This window comes from Rana temporaria, chromosome 3, assembly GCF_905171775.1.
Source record: "Rana temporaria chromosome 3, aRanTem1.1, whole genome shotgun sequence".
Taxonomy (NCBI): Eukaryota; Metazoa; Chordata; class Amphibia; order Anura; family Ranidae; genus Rana; species Rana temporaria.
Window position 1 is genome coordinate 397,021,836 of NC_053491.1, and position 18,618 is coordinate 397,040,453.

Genomic DNA, 18,618 nt, shown 5'->3' on the forward strand with positions numbered 1-18,618 from the left:
ACTGATGGGGATACAGATGAATGGGGACACAGATGGATGGGGACACAGATGGATGGGGACACAGATGGATGGGGACACAGATGAATGGGGAGACTGATGGGGACACAGATGAATGGGGAGACTGATGGGGACACAGATGATGGGGACACAGATGAATGGGGACACATGATGGGGACACAGATGTATGGGAAGACTGATGGGGACACAGATGAATGGGAAGACTGATGGGGACACAGATGAATGGGGACACAGATGGATGGGGACACAGATGGATGGGGACACAGATGGATGGGGACACAGATGAATGGGGAGACTGATGGGGACACAGATGAATGGGGAGACTGATGGGGACACAGATGAATGGAGAGACTGATGGGGACACAGATGGATGGGGACACAGATGGATGGGGACACAGATGGATGGGGACACAGATGGATGGGCACACAGATGGATGGGGACACAGATGGATGGGCACACAGATGGATGGGCACACAGATGGATGGGCACACAGATGGATGGGGACACAGATGGATGGGCACACAGATGGATGGGCACACAGATGGATGGGGACACAGATGGATGGGGACACGGATGTAAAGCCTCATGCACGCTGGAAGTTTAGCCCCGCTGCATGATGCTCCAGCGTTTAGGTGCCAGCAAAGAATATAGGAGCACCATCCAGTCCTGCTGTCAGCAGTAAGTCAAATTCTATTCTATTCTTCTTCTACTGTGGATTTATTTATAAATTATGTTTCCGGCCCGCGAATATGTGTGAAATATAGAATGTGGCCCTCGAAGTAAAAAGTTTGGAGACCCCTGGTTTAAAGGATAGGGGGTATGGCAGGTTAGAGAGCCTAAGAAGGCATAATTAAGAAGTATATACAAAAAAGGATCACACGGCGTATAGCAGCCATAAGATCATGTCTCATGATAAAAAGATATTGACCAATCATTCTCAGTCTCAATGAAATGGTCCCAAACCAATTTCTTAATAAAGTCCAATAAGAATCACCCACTGCAGTCAATGTAGACGTACCATCGGAGAAATGGGGGGCCAGCCATGTAAAAAAAAACATTGTTCAATGCAGAGAAATGTGCTTACTCTCTTTTACGTCTTTGAAAGGTTTTACAACAGCTGATGAAAGCCACTGTTCAAAGCATCCAAATTGTCCACATTAACATCCATTGCTGTTTTTTGTTTTAAATATGAGACAGGCTGCCTGGATAGGACAGAGACACGTTCTTTACATAGATCGACACAAATAAAAATACAATATAACATAGCAGCAAGAGGAAAAAAAAATAAAAAAATTTGCTTCACAAGAGACATCGCAATCCAAAAGTTTCTCTCTAATGAAACATAGCCATTCTCTAGTAGTTAAATGAATGGATTAACAAGTTGCGATTTGCCTGGGTACTTTGAATTCAGTTTACTGCTGTCTTTGTAAGACACAACCTTGAGATTTAGTCAAAGGTGATGGTGGTTAGTGGCGTGATCTCTAGCGTGTGTTCCAAAGCGTGGGACTGAGGTGCGTGGATATCGGGCAAGGGTCCATTTCGATGGTGGCCATATTCAAACTTGATGCGAAGCTCACCAATTTTGGAGAGAGGCAGGATGTCTGGGATCCACTCAATGGTGAATGGAGTCGGCTCCTTCTGGTCTGGGGAAGTGTTGCCTAAAAAGAAAAAGCAATGAAAAGGTGACTTCATCTACAATTGGCAATGCACATTCTGACAGCCATGCACTGGTATCTCATATCTCAGAGTCCAGAAGTAAAAACATGGTTGATAAAAGACAACAAGCATAAGCCCTGTTTTTACTTCAAGAGATAATGCATAGGAGACCTTATCACATACAGCGGATATAAAAAGTCTACACACCCCTGTTAAAAATGCAGGTTTCTGTGACGTAAAAAAATTAGACAAAGATAAATCATTTCAGAACTTTTTCCACCTTTAACCACTTCAGCCCTGGACAAAGACCAGGCCACTTTTTGCGATCCGGCACTGCGTTGCTTTAACTGACAATTGCGCGGTCATGTGACGTGGCTCCCAAACAAAATTGGCGTCCTTTTTTTCCCACAAATAGAGCTTTCTTTTGGTGATATTTGATCACCTCTGCGGTTTTTAGTTTTTGCGCTATAAACAAAAATAGAGCAACAATTTTGAAAAAAATTAATATTTTTTACTTTTTGCTGTAATAAATATCCCGCAAAAATATATAAAAAACTATTTTTTTCCTCAGTTTAGGCCGATACGCGTTCTTCTACCTATTTTTCATAAAAAAAAAAAAAAAAAAAAATCGCAATAAACGTTTATTGGTTTGTGCAAAAGTTATAGCGTTTACAAAATAGGGGATAGTTTTTTTTTTTTACTAGTAATGACGGCGATCAGCGATTTTTATTGGTACTGCGACATTATGGCGGACACTTCGGACACTTTTTTGGGACCATTGGCATTTTTATAGCGATCAGTGCTATAAAAATGCATTGATTACTATAAAAATGCCACTGGCAGGGAAGGGGTTAACACTAGGGGATGAGGAAGGGGTTAATCATGTTCCCTGGGTGTGTTCTAACTGAAGGGGGGGTGGACTGACATGGGGAAACGACAAATCGCTGTTTATACATTGTATGAACAGACGATAGGTAATTTCTCCCCTGACAGGACCGGGAGCTGTGTGTTTAAACACACAGCTCCTGGTTCTCGCTCTGTAACGAGCAATCGCGGGTGCCCGGCGGGTGCTACGTGATCTCGCCCAGCAGAGCCAACCTGCCGCCGTATAACTGTGGCGGCTGGTCGGCAAGCAGTTAACCACTTCAAGCAAAATCACGTACCCGTACGTCATTTTGTTGAAGTGGTTGTACCGGGGTGATGCCTGCAGCCAGAGGCATCACCCTGGTACCGTTTTTTTTTAGGGCCGACGGTCAGCTTTCAGGTGATAAAAACTGATGCCGCCAACAAGCCGTTCGGCCTTTGTCACAAGCAGCAGGGCGACGCCAACAGCGACGATTTTAAACTATCCAAGGTATTCTAAAATTCTGATTTTAGTGTTTTGAATGCAGTACAGAGGAGGGATTTGGGGTCTTTTAGACCCCAGATCCCTCCATAGAGAGTACCTGTCACTACCTATTATTGTCACAAGGGATGTTTACATTCCTTGTGACAGCAATAAAAGTGATTAGATTTTTTTTTAAAAGGAACAGTGTAAAAATAATGACAAAATAAATAAATAATACATAAATCATAAATTTTTAAAGCACCCCGTCCTAAAAAATAAATACAAAATAAAATAAAAACCGCATACTTAAGTCACACCCACAACTGTAAACAGTGTTCAAATCACACATGTGAGGCATCGCCGTAATTGTTAGAACGATAGCAATATATCTAGCAAAAGACCTCCAACTATAAACGTTAAAAAAAATGTAAATGTCGCCTATGGAGATTTTTAAGTATCGTAGTTTGGCGCCATTCCACGTGTGCCTGCAATTTTAAAGCGTAACATGTTAGGTATCCATTTCCTTGGCATAACATTATATTTCACAATATGCAAAGAAATATTGAAAGCTGTGCAAATACCACAAGACCATGCGCGCAGGGGTCACGGACCACAGCATGGAGCTCTAAAAGGATGACACAGGTATGCAGTCTGCAGTTGTGAATACCTGCTTTTATGAAAAAATATGCTTTACTACAATATATGTTTTGATATATCATTTTCTGCTTTTTTGTTTGGGCACATTAAATATCCCCATTTTCTCATGATCTCCAAAAAAAATTTATGGGTACATGAGAAAATGTAATTTTTTCCTGTTTTTACTTCCACCGATTATAAGCACATCTTCATATACATACCTTCCCTTCATTCCCTAAAATTTTATTTTTAGTGCAACTAAGTATACAGCAGGGGTAAGGGTCAGCACTTATAGGAGGCAGAGGATTCAAGGCACAATACACCTGCTTCTCACCACTACAGTAACCTTTACCACATCAGGTGCACCTTATCATGCATTAATCAGCAATAATCCCCCCCAAAAAAAAAAATATTCTTAAAATAGTGTGAGTTTAATGACAACAGCATACTGACCGACTTTCAGGAAGGTTTTCAGTTCCAGTGGTCGAATAGGCTGCTTCTCTAATCGCCCATAGGTTTCCGCAATATTTTCCACTTCAACTTTGGGGCATCTGAACAGATCGTACGTTCCATCTCTGTTCTGGACAAAACTTCTGGTGATTTCTAGTGGCATCTGTGGAGTGAAAAAAATTAAATAAAAATTAATAAAATATAGAGATATATAATAAAAATGTAGATAGAGAGATTATTATTTATCTCACGAGCATAGGCACAGATTACCCTGGTTAGGACATGTGGTTCTCTAATATTTAACACTGTAGATTTAGATCCGAACATTCTGACAGGTGGGAAGTAATGAATCCCCTTTCTGGTTGTGTGGAGTATGTATAGACTGGATTTTATTATAGGACAAAATGCAAAAAGCAGAAATTGCTTCCTTTTATCAGCTTTTAAATTATCACAATTAGGTTTTGAGCTTTCCCTGCTTTCAGATTTATATTTTTTATTGGGATGAGGTCTGAATTTAAAGCAGAGTTCCCCCCCAAAAGTTGAATTTCCGCTTTAAGCACTCCTTGTCCCCTTACATGCCACATTTGGGGGGGGGGGGGGGCTGTATCCAGTTTTGACAGGTACCCAGCTAACACTTCCACTCTCCCCGCCTAGGCGACTTTTCCCTTCCCTCCTTGCAATCTTCTGGGACACGTCACAGGTCCCAGAAGATTGTTCAGCCACTGAAAAGGCAAAGCGCAACTCATACATGCGTAGTGCGCACCCAGATGTGAACCCGCAAGCTGTCGTAGCCGGGTGCCCACACTTACAATGCCGGTGCCACAGAGAGGAGTGAGGCTTCAAGCGGGCACATCAATAAAGTAAGCATGGTACTGTCAAGTTTTACAGGCATGTACAGGAGAACTGGACACTGGTAAACCCCCAAAACATTGTAGCCCAGAATAACCCCTTCTACTACGAATGTCTGCAGTTTTTTTGGAAAAGCAGTACTAAGAACATTACAGCTGTGCGATGTAAATCTCACAACAGGGTGCACAGAAACAAATGATTTGGCAAGCAAAATTGCGCCTGTATACTGTATGCATTTTATCTGTGTATTTAGCGGTTTGCTCAGTTCAACTTTAAAAGGAAACCGGTCATAATCTCTCTCGCTGGTTGCTTGTCTGATGCTTGTCTGCCAGTACTTTCAGCCATCTTATGTTTTGGGTCAGTGACTGTGAGGTAATGAAGCCAATCCCAACCAGGTTACTAGCATTTTTTTAAAAGGAGACCAGCAAAAGATGCCTACATATTTCTGTCTGTGTTACAGAGGAGGTTGTTGGCACTGTTTGGTAAATAAAGGGTTAATCGGTCATCTTTCACTAGTTTTCAGTGTGGGCCGAGTCACATGTAATTGAGGGATCACCATTGTCCACCTGTATTTAGGCTTATAACTGAAGTTTCACAATCACATATGTTTCACTCAATATGGTGTAATAGCGATGGAATAGCGAACACTTGCTTTGATGGCTGGCACTGAGCGTATGTCAACCTATAGTCATCGTTCTGCAGTATACATCTATATAATAGGTCTATACTCCTCTAAAAGGAGAAACAAAAACAAATCTTGAATTCTCTCGCTCATGTTCACACACAGATTATCACACAAAAAATGAGAAAACGTACAGGTACAAGGGGAATTTCTGAAAAAAACACATGCAAGGAGAAAAGAGGGGCGGTGACTGGTACCCCCATCTCCATGCATTAGACATCCTTAGCACCAGTATCATATAGGTGGAAACTTACCTCTGGGGTGTCAAAGATCTGCTTTACATGTAAAATGTTGGTTATGTGCCAGGTGTATTTGGAGAAAGTCCCAAGCGGGAGGGCATCTTTCCTCACAAAAGCTGTAAAATACAAAATCCTCTAAAATCTCTGCCTTAACATGGACTTGTCTATGCAATCAGAACCATTAATTTTTTTTAGTGCAAACAAACTCTATACAGTATCTCACAAAAGTGAGTACACCCCTCACATTTTTGTAAATATTTTATTGAATCTTTTCATGTGACAACAGTGAAGAAATGACACTTTGCTACAATGTAAAGTAGTGAGTGTACAGCTTGTATAAAAGTGTACATTTGCTGCCCCTCAAAATAACTCAACACACAGCCATTAATGTCTAAACCACTGGAAACAAAAGTGAGTACACCCCGAAGTGAAAATTTTCAAATTGGGCACAATTAGCCGTTTTCCCTCCCTGGTGTCATGCGACTCAGGGGAGTCTCAGTTGTAAATGGGGGGCAGGTGTGTTACATTTGGTGTTATCGCTCTCACTCGCTCATACTGGTCACTGGAAGTTCAACATGGCACCTCATGGCAAAGAACTCTCTGAGGATCATAAAAAAAAAAAAAAAAATGGTTGCTCTATATAAAGATGGTTTAGGCTATAAGATTGCCAAGACCCTGAAACTGAGCTGCAGCACGATGGCCAAGACCATACTAAGGTTAACCAGGACAGGTTCCACTCAGAACAGGCTTCGCCATGGTCAACCAAAGATGTTGAGCGCACGTGCTCAGCGTCATATCCAGAGGTCGTCTTTGAGATGTACGAGTCCTGCCAGCATTGCTGCAGGGGTGGGGAGGGTCAGTGTTCAGACCATATGCCGCACACTGCATGAAATTGGTCTGCATGACTGTTGTCCCAGAAGGAAGCCTCTTCTAAAGATGATGCGCAAAAAAAATCATGCTCAAAAAACGAGCAGACTAAGGACATGGATTACTGGAACCATGTCCTGTGGTCTGACGACACCAAGATAAACTTATTTGGTTTAGATGGTGTCAAGCGTATGTGGCAGCAAACAAGTGAGGAGGACAAAGACAAGTGTGTCTTGCCTTCAGTCAAGCATGGTGGTGGGAGTATCATGGTCTGGGGCTGCATGATTGCTGCCAGCACTGGGGAGCTACAGTTCATGTAGGGAACCATAAATGCCAACATGCACTGTGACATACTGAAGCAGAATATGATCCCCTCCCTTCAGAGACTGGGCCGCAGGGCAGTATTCCAACATGATAACGACCCCAAACACACCTCCAAGACGATCACTGCTTTGCTAAAGAAGATGAGGGTAAAGGTGATGAACTGGCCAAGCATGTCTCCAGAACTAAATCCCATTGAGCATCTGTGAGGGATCCTCAAATGGAAGGTGGAGGAGCGCAAGGTCTCTAACATCCACCAGCTCTGTGATGTCGTCATGGAGGAGTGGAAGAGGACTCCAGTGGCAACCTGTGAAGCTCTGGTGAATTCCATGCCCAAGAGGGTTAAGGCAGTGCTGGAAAATAATGGTGGCCACACAAAATATTGACACTTTGGACATTTTCACGTAGGAGTGTACTCACTTTTATTGTCAGTAGTTTAGACATTAATGGCTGTGTGTTGAGTTATTTTGAGGGGACAGCAAATTTACACTGTTATACAAGCTGTACATTCACTACTTGTCGCATGAAAAGATATAATAAAATATTTACAAAAATGTGAGGGGTTTGCACACTTTTGTGAGATACAGTATATCTCCAAATTGCAAAATTGAACGCCTGTAAAAAGGAAAGATGCCTCTAATTATCCATAGGCAATGTTTTAAAGACCTTTATAGCTTACCAGTTTAAAGTTAAAAGGGGTTGTAAAGGTTCAGATATAATTTTTTTTTAAAACAAACATGTCATACTTACCTCCATTGTGCAGTTTGTTTTGCACAGAGTTGCCCTAAACGTCCTCTTCTGGGGTCCCAAGGCGGCTCTCTCGGCTCCTCCCCGCAATAGCCAACCCCATCTGGGAAGCTTTCTCCCGAGGGCGTTACCTTGCGGGCGCGCTCCCGTCTCATACACTCTGCGTCCATAGACACAAAGTGTATGTCTTGATTGACAGCAGCAGGAGCCAATGGCTGCGCTGCTATCAATCTATCCACTCAACGCTGGGACTCCATTGAGAAGAGGACGCCGGAGGGACACGCAGAGCAGGTGAACGGGCTCAGGTAAGTAAAACGGGGGGTCTAGGGGGCCCGTCATTGCCAGGTGTATATTCACCTTAGGGCATCCTATTTTTTTTTTTAAATAACAAACATGTTATACTTACATCCACTGTGCAGCTCGTTTTGCCCAGAGTGCCCCCTTCACGTCTTCTGGGGTCCCTCGGCGGCTGTCTCTGGTCCTCCCGCAAGAACTCCACACATCCATGCAAGCTCCCTCGCATTGTGTGGAGTCCTTGCAGGCGCGCTCCCGTTATACAGTGAGCGGCTATGGCGGCTCGCTGTATTACTCGGCCTCGCCCCTCAGCGCGCCGCGTCATTGGATGTGATTGACAGCAGCGCCAGCCAATGGCTGCGCTGCTTTCAATCCATCCGCTCTAGCCAATCAAACGGCCAGGCTGAGCGGCGAAAAGGATGTCAGGGCTGAGCGTGGGACTTTCGAGGGGTCAGGTAAGTATAATGGGGGGCTGGTATAGTCGGAAGCTTTTTCACCTTAATGCATAGAATGCATTAAGGTGGAAAAACTTTTACCTTTACAATCCTTTAAGGTGAAAAAACACGAACGTTTACAACCCTTTACAACACTAACCATAAATAATAACCTGGGAATTATTACTCTCACTCCAGCATGCTTGGCCCATGGTGGTCCCAGGCACCCGGGAGTGAACAAATAAGCCTAAATCACTTCTACTACAAAGCCAACAGCTCTATGTAATCAATATAGCAGCCAGGAGAATGTAGTAAATAGTACTTATATGGCAGCAAAGGTGTTAAAAGATTTTACCTTTACAAATGTATGGCTTAATTGTTTTTAATAAGGTAAACAGTTTAAGTATTTTTTCACAGAAAATATGGGCTTAATAAACAGTTAATATAATGCGGCAGGATCTCCATGGGTTTAAGAAAACTTCAGGCCTAAAATATTAATTTTAACTTGTGCAAAAAAAAAAAAAAAAAGGGGGGGGGGATGCTCTAGTGGAAAAATGGTTAAAGAGAACTAAAACTAATTGGCAAGTATATAGCCAGTCTTGGAAAATGCAACATTATTCCTCAATTAGAAGTACACCTGTAAGCAGATATAATAAAATGTACCTGTAGTGCAATTGGGGAGCCGCATCCTCGCATTGCCCATGGACAGTCTCTGTGAGAGCGCGTCAAAGAAAGACTGAGGAATGTGAAATACTAGAGGCTCTGGTTTACCTGCAGAGAGTGCAACACTATTAAACTCCATCCCTGAATAAATCATGACTTGGTGTGACACAACGTTACACTTATATGAAGGGGAACTACTATGCAACTTCAGAGGCATATTTATCAAGTAAGAAACCAACAGAATTGTTTAGCAAAAAGGATTTGTGTTCCATTGTGTGTCCATTTTAAACCTCTCCACCTGCAGAACAACCAATGGTTTTCCAAATATACGTGTAATATTTGTCACTTTATTTATAGCAGAAAAATACAACATATCTAATTGTATGTACAGAAGACTTCCGCATAAAAGCATATCTGCAAAAATGTACGGCAGCACTCCTCCTGAGACATGCATCTTCCAACAAATAAAATAAGAGCATTTGATGCATACACAAGCTGAGGTCTTCAGCAAATAACATTATACATACAGACCCCCCCCCCCCCCCCCCCCCCCCCCCCCCCCCCCCCCCCCCCCCCCCCCATAAGCTGAATAAAGCTTATAAATGCTGGTCTACGAAAACACCACAAATCAAGTTATAATAACATTTAAAAATAGATCCGTAGCACTTGGTTAGAGAGTCCTTTGAATGTACATACTGCCCCATACCTGCACAATACCAGGAGCACATTGCTGGAGCTGTGCTGTTTTATCAGCATCACCATTTAGGTTGGCTGACTGACATTTAATGTCCTTCATGTGCTTGAATCAGAGAAGGTCACAAAGGACAGTAAATGGCATCCACAATGACAAATGAGTTTCGGAGTATTTGTACAGAGATGACTTTTGCCTATCTCTCCACTGACATGGGGAAGCAGAGGTCAGGCTTATTTTACAGCAGCATATCAATTAAAGCGGTAGCAAAGTCCACTCTGTGATTTTTAAAATTAATATCTCCAAAACATGCACACAGTTTAGGAGATATTCGCTCTTTTGGCAGCCGGTGACGTCAATGCTGCTGGTGACAGCAAGCTGCTGGAGCCCGTGAACTCAGAAGGAAGACTGGGTGAAGATGGAAACCCTGTCAGCAGTGACAGTGCACCACTGGAGGGTAGGGATGAGCTCCGGCGTGTTCGCACAGTCCACGTGCAGAGCCCGCCAGGAAGTCTGCACGGCGCTGCACTAATCACAGGCAGGGAGACATATCCCCAATGTTCAGCTGCAGAGATCGGGAAATGGATAGATTCTGCACCTATATACTTTGACCCAATGATTGAACAGTTAGGGGGGTGTAACTTATGGTTCCTATGGCGATAGGCGATCCATTTTTTATTAATTAGTCCTCTGTGGAATATTCATATTTGGACCAAAACTGGCGTATATTTGGTGAGTGGTGTGCCCCTTACTTGCATTCGACTACATATTCAGTGTACAATGATTGACTCTGTTTATACATACTGTTTACTTATTATCTGATATTTATATACTGTTTTGTATATTTATCTATTTATGGTAAATCACTAATTTGTTGTCCCATCCTTTGTATATCCTTTTTGTGATCTATAGCATTACCTGTACAGCTCCTGAAGAAGCTTGTTGCGAGCGTAAACATGTTGAGCCACTATGTTACAGGTTTTTAGCTCATGGTTGAGCATGATACATTCTCATTGGATGGTTATTTATGTTTACATTTTTATATTCTATTTTGTAAAATAAAAATTTATATTTTTCTACTATGTTTATCGTACTGTTTCATTGACACCGTTTAAAGTCCCAGGGTTGGTTACCCTTTGTTCTTTTTCCTCAATTTACTCAAAAAGGGATGTGGTGTCTTGATTTGAGCATCTGTGTCCCACAAACTGTTTATCTCCCTGCCTGTTGTTAGCGTAGCGCCGTGCAGACCTCCTGGCGGGCTCTACACGTGGATTGTGAAAACACGCCGGAGCTCATCCCTACTGGAGGGCTTTGTTGTAAGTTAAGCATTTCATAGTGTGCTAGTTTGCGGTGCATACTAGCACATTATTCAACTACCTTGCAAGGGATTTTTTTTATTTTTTTTTTATGCAGCAGTTTACTACCACTTTAACACCTTGGCGCCAAGTGCACGCAAATATGCGTCCTCTCAGCGGCCTGGCCTTGGAGCCAAGCGGATGCATATTTGCGTGCAATTTCCAGATCGCTGCTTGTGCTCAAGAGTTTCCCTGATCACGTTACTGTCATGACAGCCAATCACCACGGTCACATGGTTACAAGCCCTGCCCCACCTCTCGGCATTCCAAATCCCTTAAAAGGGTTGACGAAAGGCGGCGCCAAAGGGTTAAGCACAATAGCTTTGATAACAATTACCTACAGCTGCTGGGCTGAAATAAAAGCAGTACAAGATGCACATTTAGGCCGGGTTCACACTGCTCCGACATGGAAGTCGGACGACTTTGCTTTACGACTTCATGTCCGACTTTCGATGCGACTTTAAGCCTCCTGGCGGTATCCCCGAGCGTGACTCGGGGTTGATTTTTTCTACCAAAATCGGTAACCCCGAGTCACGCTCGGGGTAGATATGCAGAGCCTGCAGCGTGCGCTGGCTTACCTTGTCCTGGATCCAGCGATGTCACCACGTTGTGTGAGCGAGCGGGACCTCGCTCGATTCACACAGCGTCCTCCTGTGCCGCCGATCTCCGTTCCCTGCGACGTTACGACGCACGGGAGCGGAGATCGGCGCCAAATTCAAAAAAGTAAACAAACACTATACATACAGTATACTGTAATCTTATAGATTACAGTACTGTATGTAAAAAAAACACACCCCACATGTCCCTAGTGGTCTGTCCAGTGTCCTACATGTCATTTTATATAATAAAAACCTTTCTTTCTGCCTGAAAACTGTAGATTGTCCATAGCAACCAAAAGTGTCTTTTTATGTCAAAAATGGTTTTAGATCAGCTAGAAAACAGCGATAATAAATTATAATCACTTGCAGAATTGTGCGATAGCGATTTGCGGGGAAATTCATCATAAAAAAAAAAAAAATAATGACAGCAACAATTCTGCAACTGAGCAAATTTCAGTGATTTTGAGTTGATTACATTATTGAATAATTTTTATTTTTATTATATTATTACTTGCTATAATTATTTATTATATTATAATTTAAAATTTTGTTTTTAAAAAAATGTCATACCCGGGATGCCTATTAGATTCTTGTTTGGTCAGATTTAAGTGAGTTATTCCTAAAAATTACAGGCCTACAGTATAAAACACCAAATTTCCTTGCAAATAATTGTACCGCTTTCAGCATGTTTTTTCAGAAAGAATCATACCGCCAGGGAGGTTAATGAACAGGATCCAACAACACCAGGCTATTGGAGTCTGGTATGAATCTTAAAGGGGGGACCCCACACCAGAAAAAAAAAAGAAATTATATATATATATATATATATATATATATATATATATATATTTGTTTTTCTGGTGTGGGGGTTCCCCCTTTAAGATTCATACCAGACTCCAATAGCCTCCAATATATATGGCATGGGGTTCCGCCCCCCCCCCCCCCCGGACCATACCAGGCCACATGCCCTCAACATTGGGGGACTCTGCGCCCCCCACCTCAAAGCACCTTGTGCCCATGTTCCGGGTGGTGACATCACAGGGGGCGGGTCTCCAGATGACATCACCGGATGGCCACATCCCATGGCTATAAAAGTAATGGCACACTCCCGAGCCAACACAACAGCGGGAGATAGCATTGGGAAAAGAACCAGAGGAAGAAGACGGCGGAGGGAGAAGAACTGGAGGAAGAAGACATCACTGGAGAGAGAGAGAGAGAAGAACTGGAGGGAGAAGACAAGACTGGTTTTATTTATTTGACACTTTTTGGTGAATGTGTAGGGGTACACTGTACCCCATACTCATTCACATAGGGTGGGGGGCCGGGATCTGGGGGACCCCATGTTAAAGGGGGCTTTCAGATTGCGATAAGGCCCTACCCGCAGACCCCCACAACCACCGCCCACGGTGTAGGTGCAAGTATACCCTGAGGGTATACAACTGCTTTAATATATGATTTACACCAACGATAAATACACTTCTAAGGAACATTTTATCTATTTTTTTACATGCCAGTTTTTTTTTTTTTTTGTTTTTTTTTTTAAGGTTAACACCAGGAATTATATGTATCATATACTTACATTGGTCCAGCTTGGCACATAAAAGTAGGCATTACAAATACCTGATGAACCAAGCAGATAGTAGTTTATAAACACTGTCAGAAAGTCCGTTTTTTTATTTTAATTTTTTTACAGCAATAGCTATTAGGCTCGGTTCACACCGAGGTGACCTGTCAGTTGACTTAGCCGCATGACAAGTTGCACTCCATGCAGGGCATTGGAACCATTCTAAATCGGAGCGACTCAAGTTGCTCCAACTTATAAAAAGGTTCCTGTACCTTTTGGGGGCGACTTCAGAGTGATTTGCATAGACTTCTATTACAGAAGTAATTTGCAAGCCGTGCTGCATGACGTGGCTTCAGAGTCGGGTGACTTTGAAGCCGCCCCAGTGTGAACTGGCACTTAGAGCTGTTGTGTTTACACATCAACTACCGGCTGTCAAGAATTGCAACTAATTGAAGGGGGAAGAGCAGTGGTGGGGCAAAAGGACATAGCATACTACACACACTCTTTGTACTTTAATTAAGTCTTTTTTTGCATTTGTAGCATGTGCAGTGTCCACAAATGGTTAAACACAACAGATGTGACAATCCCACCCACTGACAGATTATATTACCATGCTACCCATTTAAGTATTTTGTTTAGTAGTATACACAGTTACTAGCAGCATCCATTGGTCTGAGTGTACTCACCATCAAACTGATAATGCATAGTCTGATGAATTCGTTCAGTCACACTGGACAGCCAGTCTGTGAAGGTCAGGGACACTTGGCCCTCATCCATCAGCTGGTTAGAGGCTGAGGAAAAAAAAAAAGATGATATAGACAGCACATATGTATCACAAGATTTTCATTAAATATAAAAGCAAAGATAATGCCCAACACTGGTCAACATGGCCAGTATTGATGTCACTGAAAGAGAAACCATACAACAGAATTCACATCAAAAAATTAAAAAAATGCTGATGGGTCTTTTAGGGTGCCCATGAAGATTTAAAACACCAACAACGTGCACAATAAAATCTTCTGTTGGAACTGACCCCCTTTACTAAAGTGAGGGGGGTGACTACAATCAATGTTTCTTTTATATATGCGGGGTAAGCTAAATCGAACGGCCTTGCGGTGGTGCACGTACGCATGCCTACGTTCCTTGTTCTCATGTAACTTAGACGTGCTTTTGTTGTGTCAACTACGATGCCTAATTTGGATGTAATAGCTTTCACTGTATGTATTGTTTGAGATGTTTTCTGTCTTTCTGTTTCTCTTTAACGAATAAAATAAGATTGAATTAAAATCTTCTGTTGAAGCGGCATGACCAAAAAGGTTTGCCGATCGGCTCCTGCTCCATTCTTCTGTTATCAGCATGATAACTTCTGACAAGTTCTACAACAACTGTGATAAAAACCAGGCTGAAATTTGTGTCAGGGTGGGTGCTATAAAATGATTAGCAGAAAGCTGCTCTCCTCACAGTACAGCTCTGCAAGTCTCTGCCTATCTGGAGGCGGGGGTGCATGCCTTTCCTCCAATCGGCTGTCTCCCAGTGTAATCCAACACTACACTGCTACTGCTGAATGAGGAAGTGAAAAATCTAACACAATGTCCACTTTCTAATCAATATATAATGCTGAAGACAGCAGATATACATATTGGGCCAGATCCACAAAGATCCGGCGTAAAGTAAAAATTCCCATTTAAGTTACACTGCCTTAAAATTTCTACCTAAGTTCCCGATCCAAAAAGCACTTACCTAGAAATTTTCGGGTGTGTAACTTAAATTCCGCCGGCGCAAGGCGTTCCTCTTCAAATGGGGGCGATTCCCATTTAAATTAGGCGCGCTCCCGCGCCGGCCGTACTGCGCATGCTTGTGACGTCATTTTCCCGACGTGCATAGCGCGAAATTACGTTACGCCGAGCTTTGTGGATCGCGACGGGTCAATAAAGTTGCGTCGGGAAAAAAAAAAGATACGGCGGAAAAAAATTTTTTTAAAACAAAAAAAAAACGCGTCGCTGGACAGAAGGGTCTGCTTTTACAGTTTACACTTTGTAAAAGCAGCCCTAATTTCACGATTGCAAACTAAAACTTACGGAGAAAAAACGAAGCTGAAAAGCTTTGTGGATCTCCGTAAGTGCTAATTTGCATACCCGAGGCGGCATTTCGACTCGAAATGCCCCCAGCGGCGGATGCGGTACTGCATCCTAAGATCCGGCAGTGTAAGTCCCTTACACATGTCGGATCTTCTGTCTATCTCTTGGAAACTGATTCTGTGGATCAGTTCCAAAGATAGAAACAGGGATACAATGGCGTATCAGTAGATACGCCGGCGTATCCCTTTTGAGGATCTGGCTCATAAAACTTATGTAGGAGGATTTTTTTCATCCCTGTGTATTATCTGAGGCTGTTCACTTCACTAGGTATATGTGAGGGTTTACATCCACTTTAAAGTAGAACTATAGGCAAAACTTTTTTTTTCTTCCCATTTTGGATAGAGCAAGGAACGGTTGTTAGAACAACTGTTAGATTTTTTGCCGTCTGCATTTCATTGTGGAGATTGCCCTTCACTTCCTGTCCCATAGCCAAAGAGGAAGTGAAAGGAAATCCGTGCAAATGAAGAGAATTCCTTGGGTTCCCCAGGACACCAGAACTAATGTCCCCACTGGTTCGAATCCCTCTTTACTCTATCCAAAATGAATAATAAAAAAAAAAGTTTTGCCTTTATACTTTAGTCATTAAGCTGAAGATACGCCTACATTTATCTTACTATACCCCAAAATCTACCCAACTACCAATATTATCATCATGTAAGAATAATATTACAAAGAATTCTCTCATGCTGATAATACCATGTATATCACCCGTACAGCCAAAAGTCCACAGTGCTGAAAATCTCTCAATGAAAATTCCGCACCCAAAAGTGTTGTGTACCTGGTCTCTTCGCTGCTGAATTGACTGGCGTTTTCTTTGCTGTATTCTTCTTCCCACTGTTAAGGGTAGCCTCTTGTACCAGAGAGTTTGTACCTTAAATGCATGACGAATAGAGAACACATTAAGAACAATGCTTTTAGGGTATAGAAGTGAGAACAAATTATTGAGAGCTTTATTTGTAAAAGGATGCCATCCTAGCAAATGGAGGTAAAAAAGACAGACAGCAGAACCTGAAACTTTTGAAGAGAACAGCACAAATGTCATCCTTCAAAAGTCCACGCCAACATGGATAAAAGAAAAAAAAAATCAACATACTTTAATAAGGCCTGCAATTAAGTATGCACATCCCCCCCTCCCCCCTTTCCTGGCCTGCATGCTTTGTTAACGATTTAGTATGAATTGTGAGGGGGCCCCAATTCCCCCCCCCCCCCAACTTCATACCATGCCCTTCCTGGGGGGGGCAGTGTTAACTGCACATCATTTTCAATACATTTTTGACTCGTTTACATTTTGCTGTCAACAGAGAATCCCCACTGACAGCAGAGGAGTCACTGGTTGTTAAGGACGTGGTGGGTGCCAGCTCTCAACAACCAGCTAGTATTCATTAAATACTGTGGCGGTAGAGTCTAGGCCACAACTTAGTCACGTAGACACGTTTCACACATTCGATCTGTGCTTAATCATTGATTAAGCACAGATCAGATGTGTGAAATGTGTCTATGTGACCAACACCTGGTGTCTTTGACCATCTGCAATAAACGGCACTTTTGGAAACTTTGGATGTGCAGCCATTTCTTCTTTTTCTCAAGTTTTTACGAAGGCGGTGGGCCGAGGCTAGCTCTCCTACTTGGTTCCAATCAAGGTATTGCACACACCAGGAAGCAGCAGATTCCTCTTTTGTTTAAAAATGCTAGCCGTCTGGTTATCATACTTGCTTACTGGTTGCGGCACCGACCAAATCTTTGACCGAAAAGAAGCATGCCAATCTTCAAATTCAGAAGTCTAAATTTACATACTTGTTCTAGGTCAGTGACCCAAAGTACTACTAAGAAGAGGGACAGCATGCCAGCCAGGAAACAAGCATGTTCAGAAAAAAAGTTTAGCAATTCCAGTTTTCATAACTTAAATAAGATACATAGACCCATCACCTGGGGAGTCATCCCTTCTCAGTTTCTTGGGTTTTAGCAATGGTGAGGATTCTTCATGTATCTGCACCACGGTTTCCACAGTCTCCATCTTGCCGTCTGTTTCTAAGACTGTTATCTCTTTCAGGCCTGTGCAATTTTAACAAACATGTCAATGGTAATATCAAGCTCAACTTATTGCATTTAATAGGATTATAAACCACTATGAAAAAGGTCAAAAGTGAGCCTCAAGGTTGCATTTGCTTGTTTTGTTGTCCAAGGACTAGAGATGCACCAAAATTCCGGTAGCTGAAACATATCAGCCGAAAATGGTGTTATCGGCATTTTGCCGATAAAGAAAAAGGTGCCGCTAATGTCACCAAAAACGCACATGATTTTGCCATGATGTGCTTATGGCATGTTTTTCATAGGTCAAGTGACTCAAAAACACCATTAGAAACAAAACACAGTTGCGTTATTGATGTGTTCTTGCTGCGTTTTCAAAGCATTTCAGTGCGTTTTTAAGGCTTTTTTTTAATTGACCAAAAGTACAACAAGCAAGACTTTTCACACCACAACAGAAGCGCAAGTGTCCAGTGTGAAAACATACATAGAATTTAAAAGGGATGACATTTTTCTTGAGCTAAAGATGCCGATAATGGCAACAATAAATTCATATTTATTCAACTGCTTGCCAACCAGCCGCGGCAGTTATACGGCGGCAGGTCGGCTCTGCTGGGCGAGATCACGTAGATGTAAACACACAGCTCCCGGTCCTGTTAGGGGGAGAAATGCCTGATCGTCTGTCCATACAATGTATGAACAGCGATCAGTCATTTCCCCAAGTCAGTCACAGTACTGATAAAAATCGCTGATCGCCGCCATTACTAGTAAAAAAAAAAAATATATTAATAAAAATGCCATAAAACTATCCCCTATTTTGTAAACGCAATAACTTTTGCGCAAACCAAACGCTTATTGCGATTTTTTTTAACGAAAAATATGTAGAAGAATACGTATCAGCCTAAACTGAGGGAAAAAAAAGTTTTTTTTTATATTTACCTTTACAACCCCTTTAAGCTAGCAGAACTCCTAATTGAGAACCTTAGGCCTCGTACAGACGGGCAAACATGCACGATGAAACCGGTCCGCCGTACCGTTTTCAGCGTACATGTCCGCCCGGAG

At 42.4% G+C, this 18,618-nt stretch overlaps 1 protein-coding gene across 3 annotated transcripts in view; it reads right to left on the minus strand.

The window, feature by feature from the left end:
- Positions 1-828: 828 nt before the first annotated feature.
- The window catches only part of C3H2orf42 (chromosome 3 C2orf42 homolog), a 28,306-nt gene continuing 10,516 nt past the window's right edge, over positions 829-18,618 (minus strand). For all 3 annotated transcript variants that reach the window (XM_040345867.1, XM_040345869.1, XM_040345868.1), the window contains exons 3-9: positions 17,458-17,583; positions 16,310-16,402; positions 14,080-14,184; positions 9,185-9,292; positions 5,874-5,974; positions 4,092-4,251; positions 829-1,677 (exon numbers count right to left, since the gene is read on the minus strand). In XM_040345867.1, coding sequence (XP_040201801.1) covers positions 1,466-1,677; positions 4,092-4,251; positions 5,874-5,974; positions 9,185-9,292; positions 14,080-14,184; positions 16,310-16,402; positions 17,458-17,583 — 905 coding nt within the window. In that variant the 3' untranslated portion in view covers positions 829-1,465. The remainder of the gene's footprint in view (positions 1,678-4,091; positions 4,252-5,873; positions 5,975-9,184; positions 9,293-14,079; positions 14,185-16,309; positions 16,403-17,457; positions 17,584-18,618) is intronic.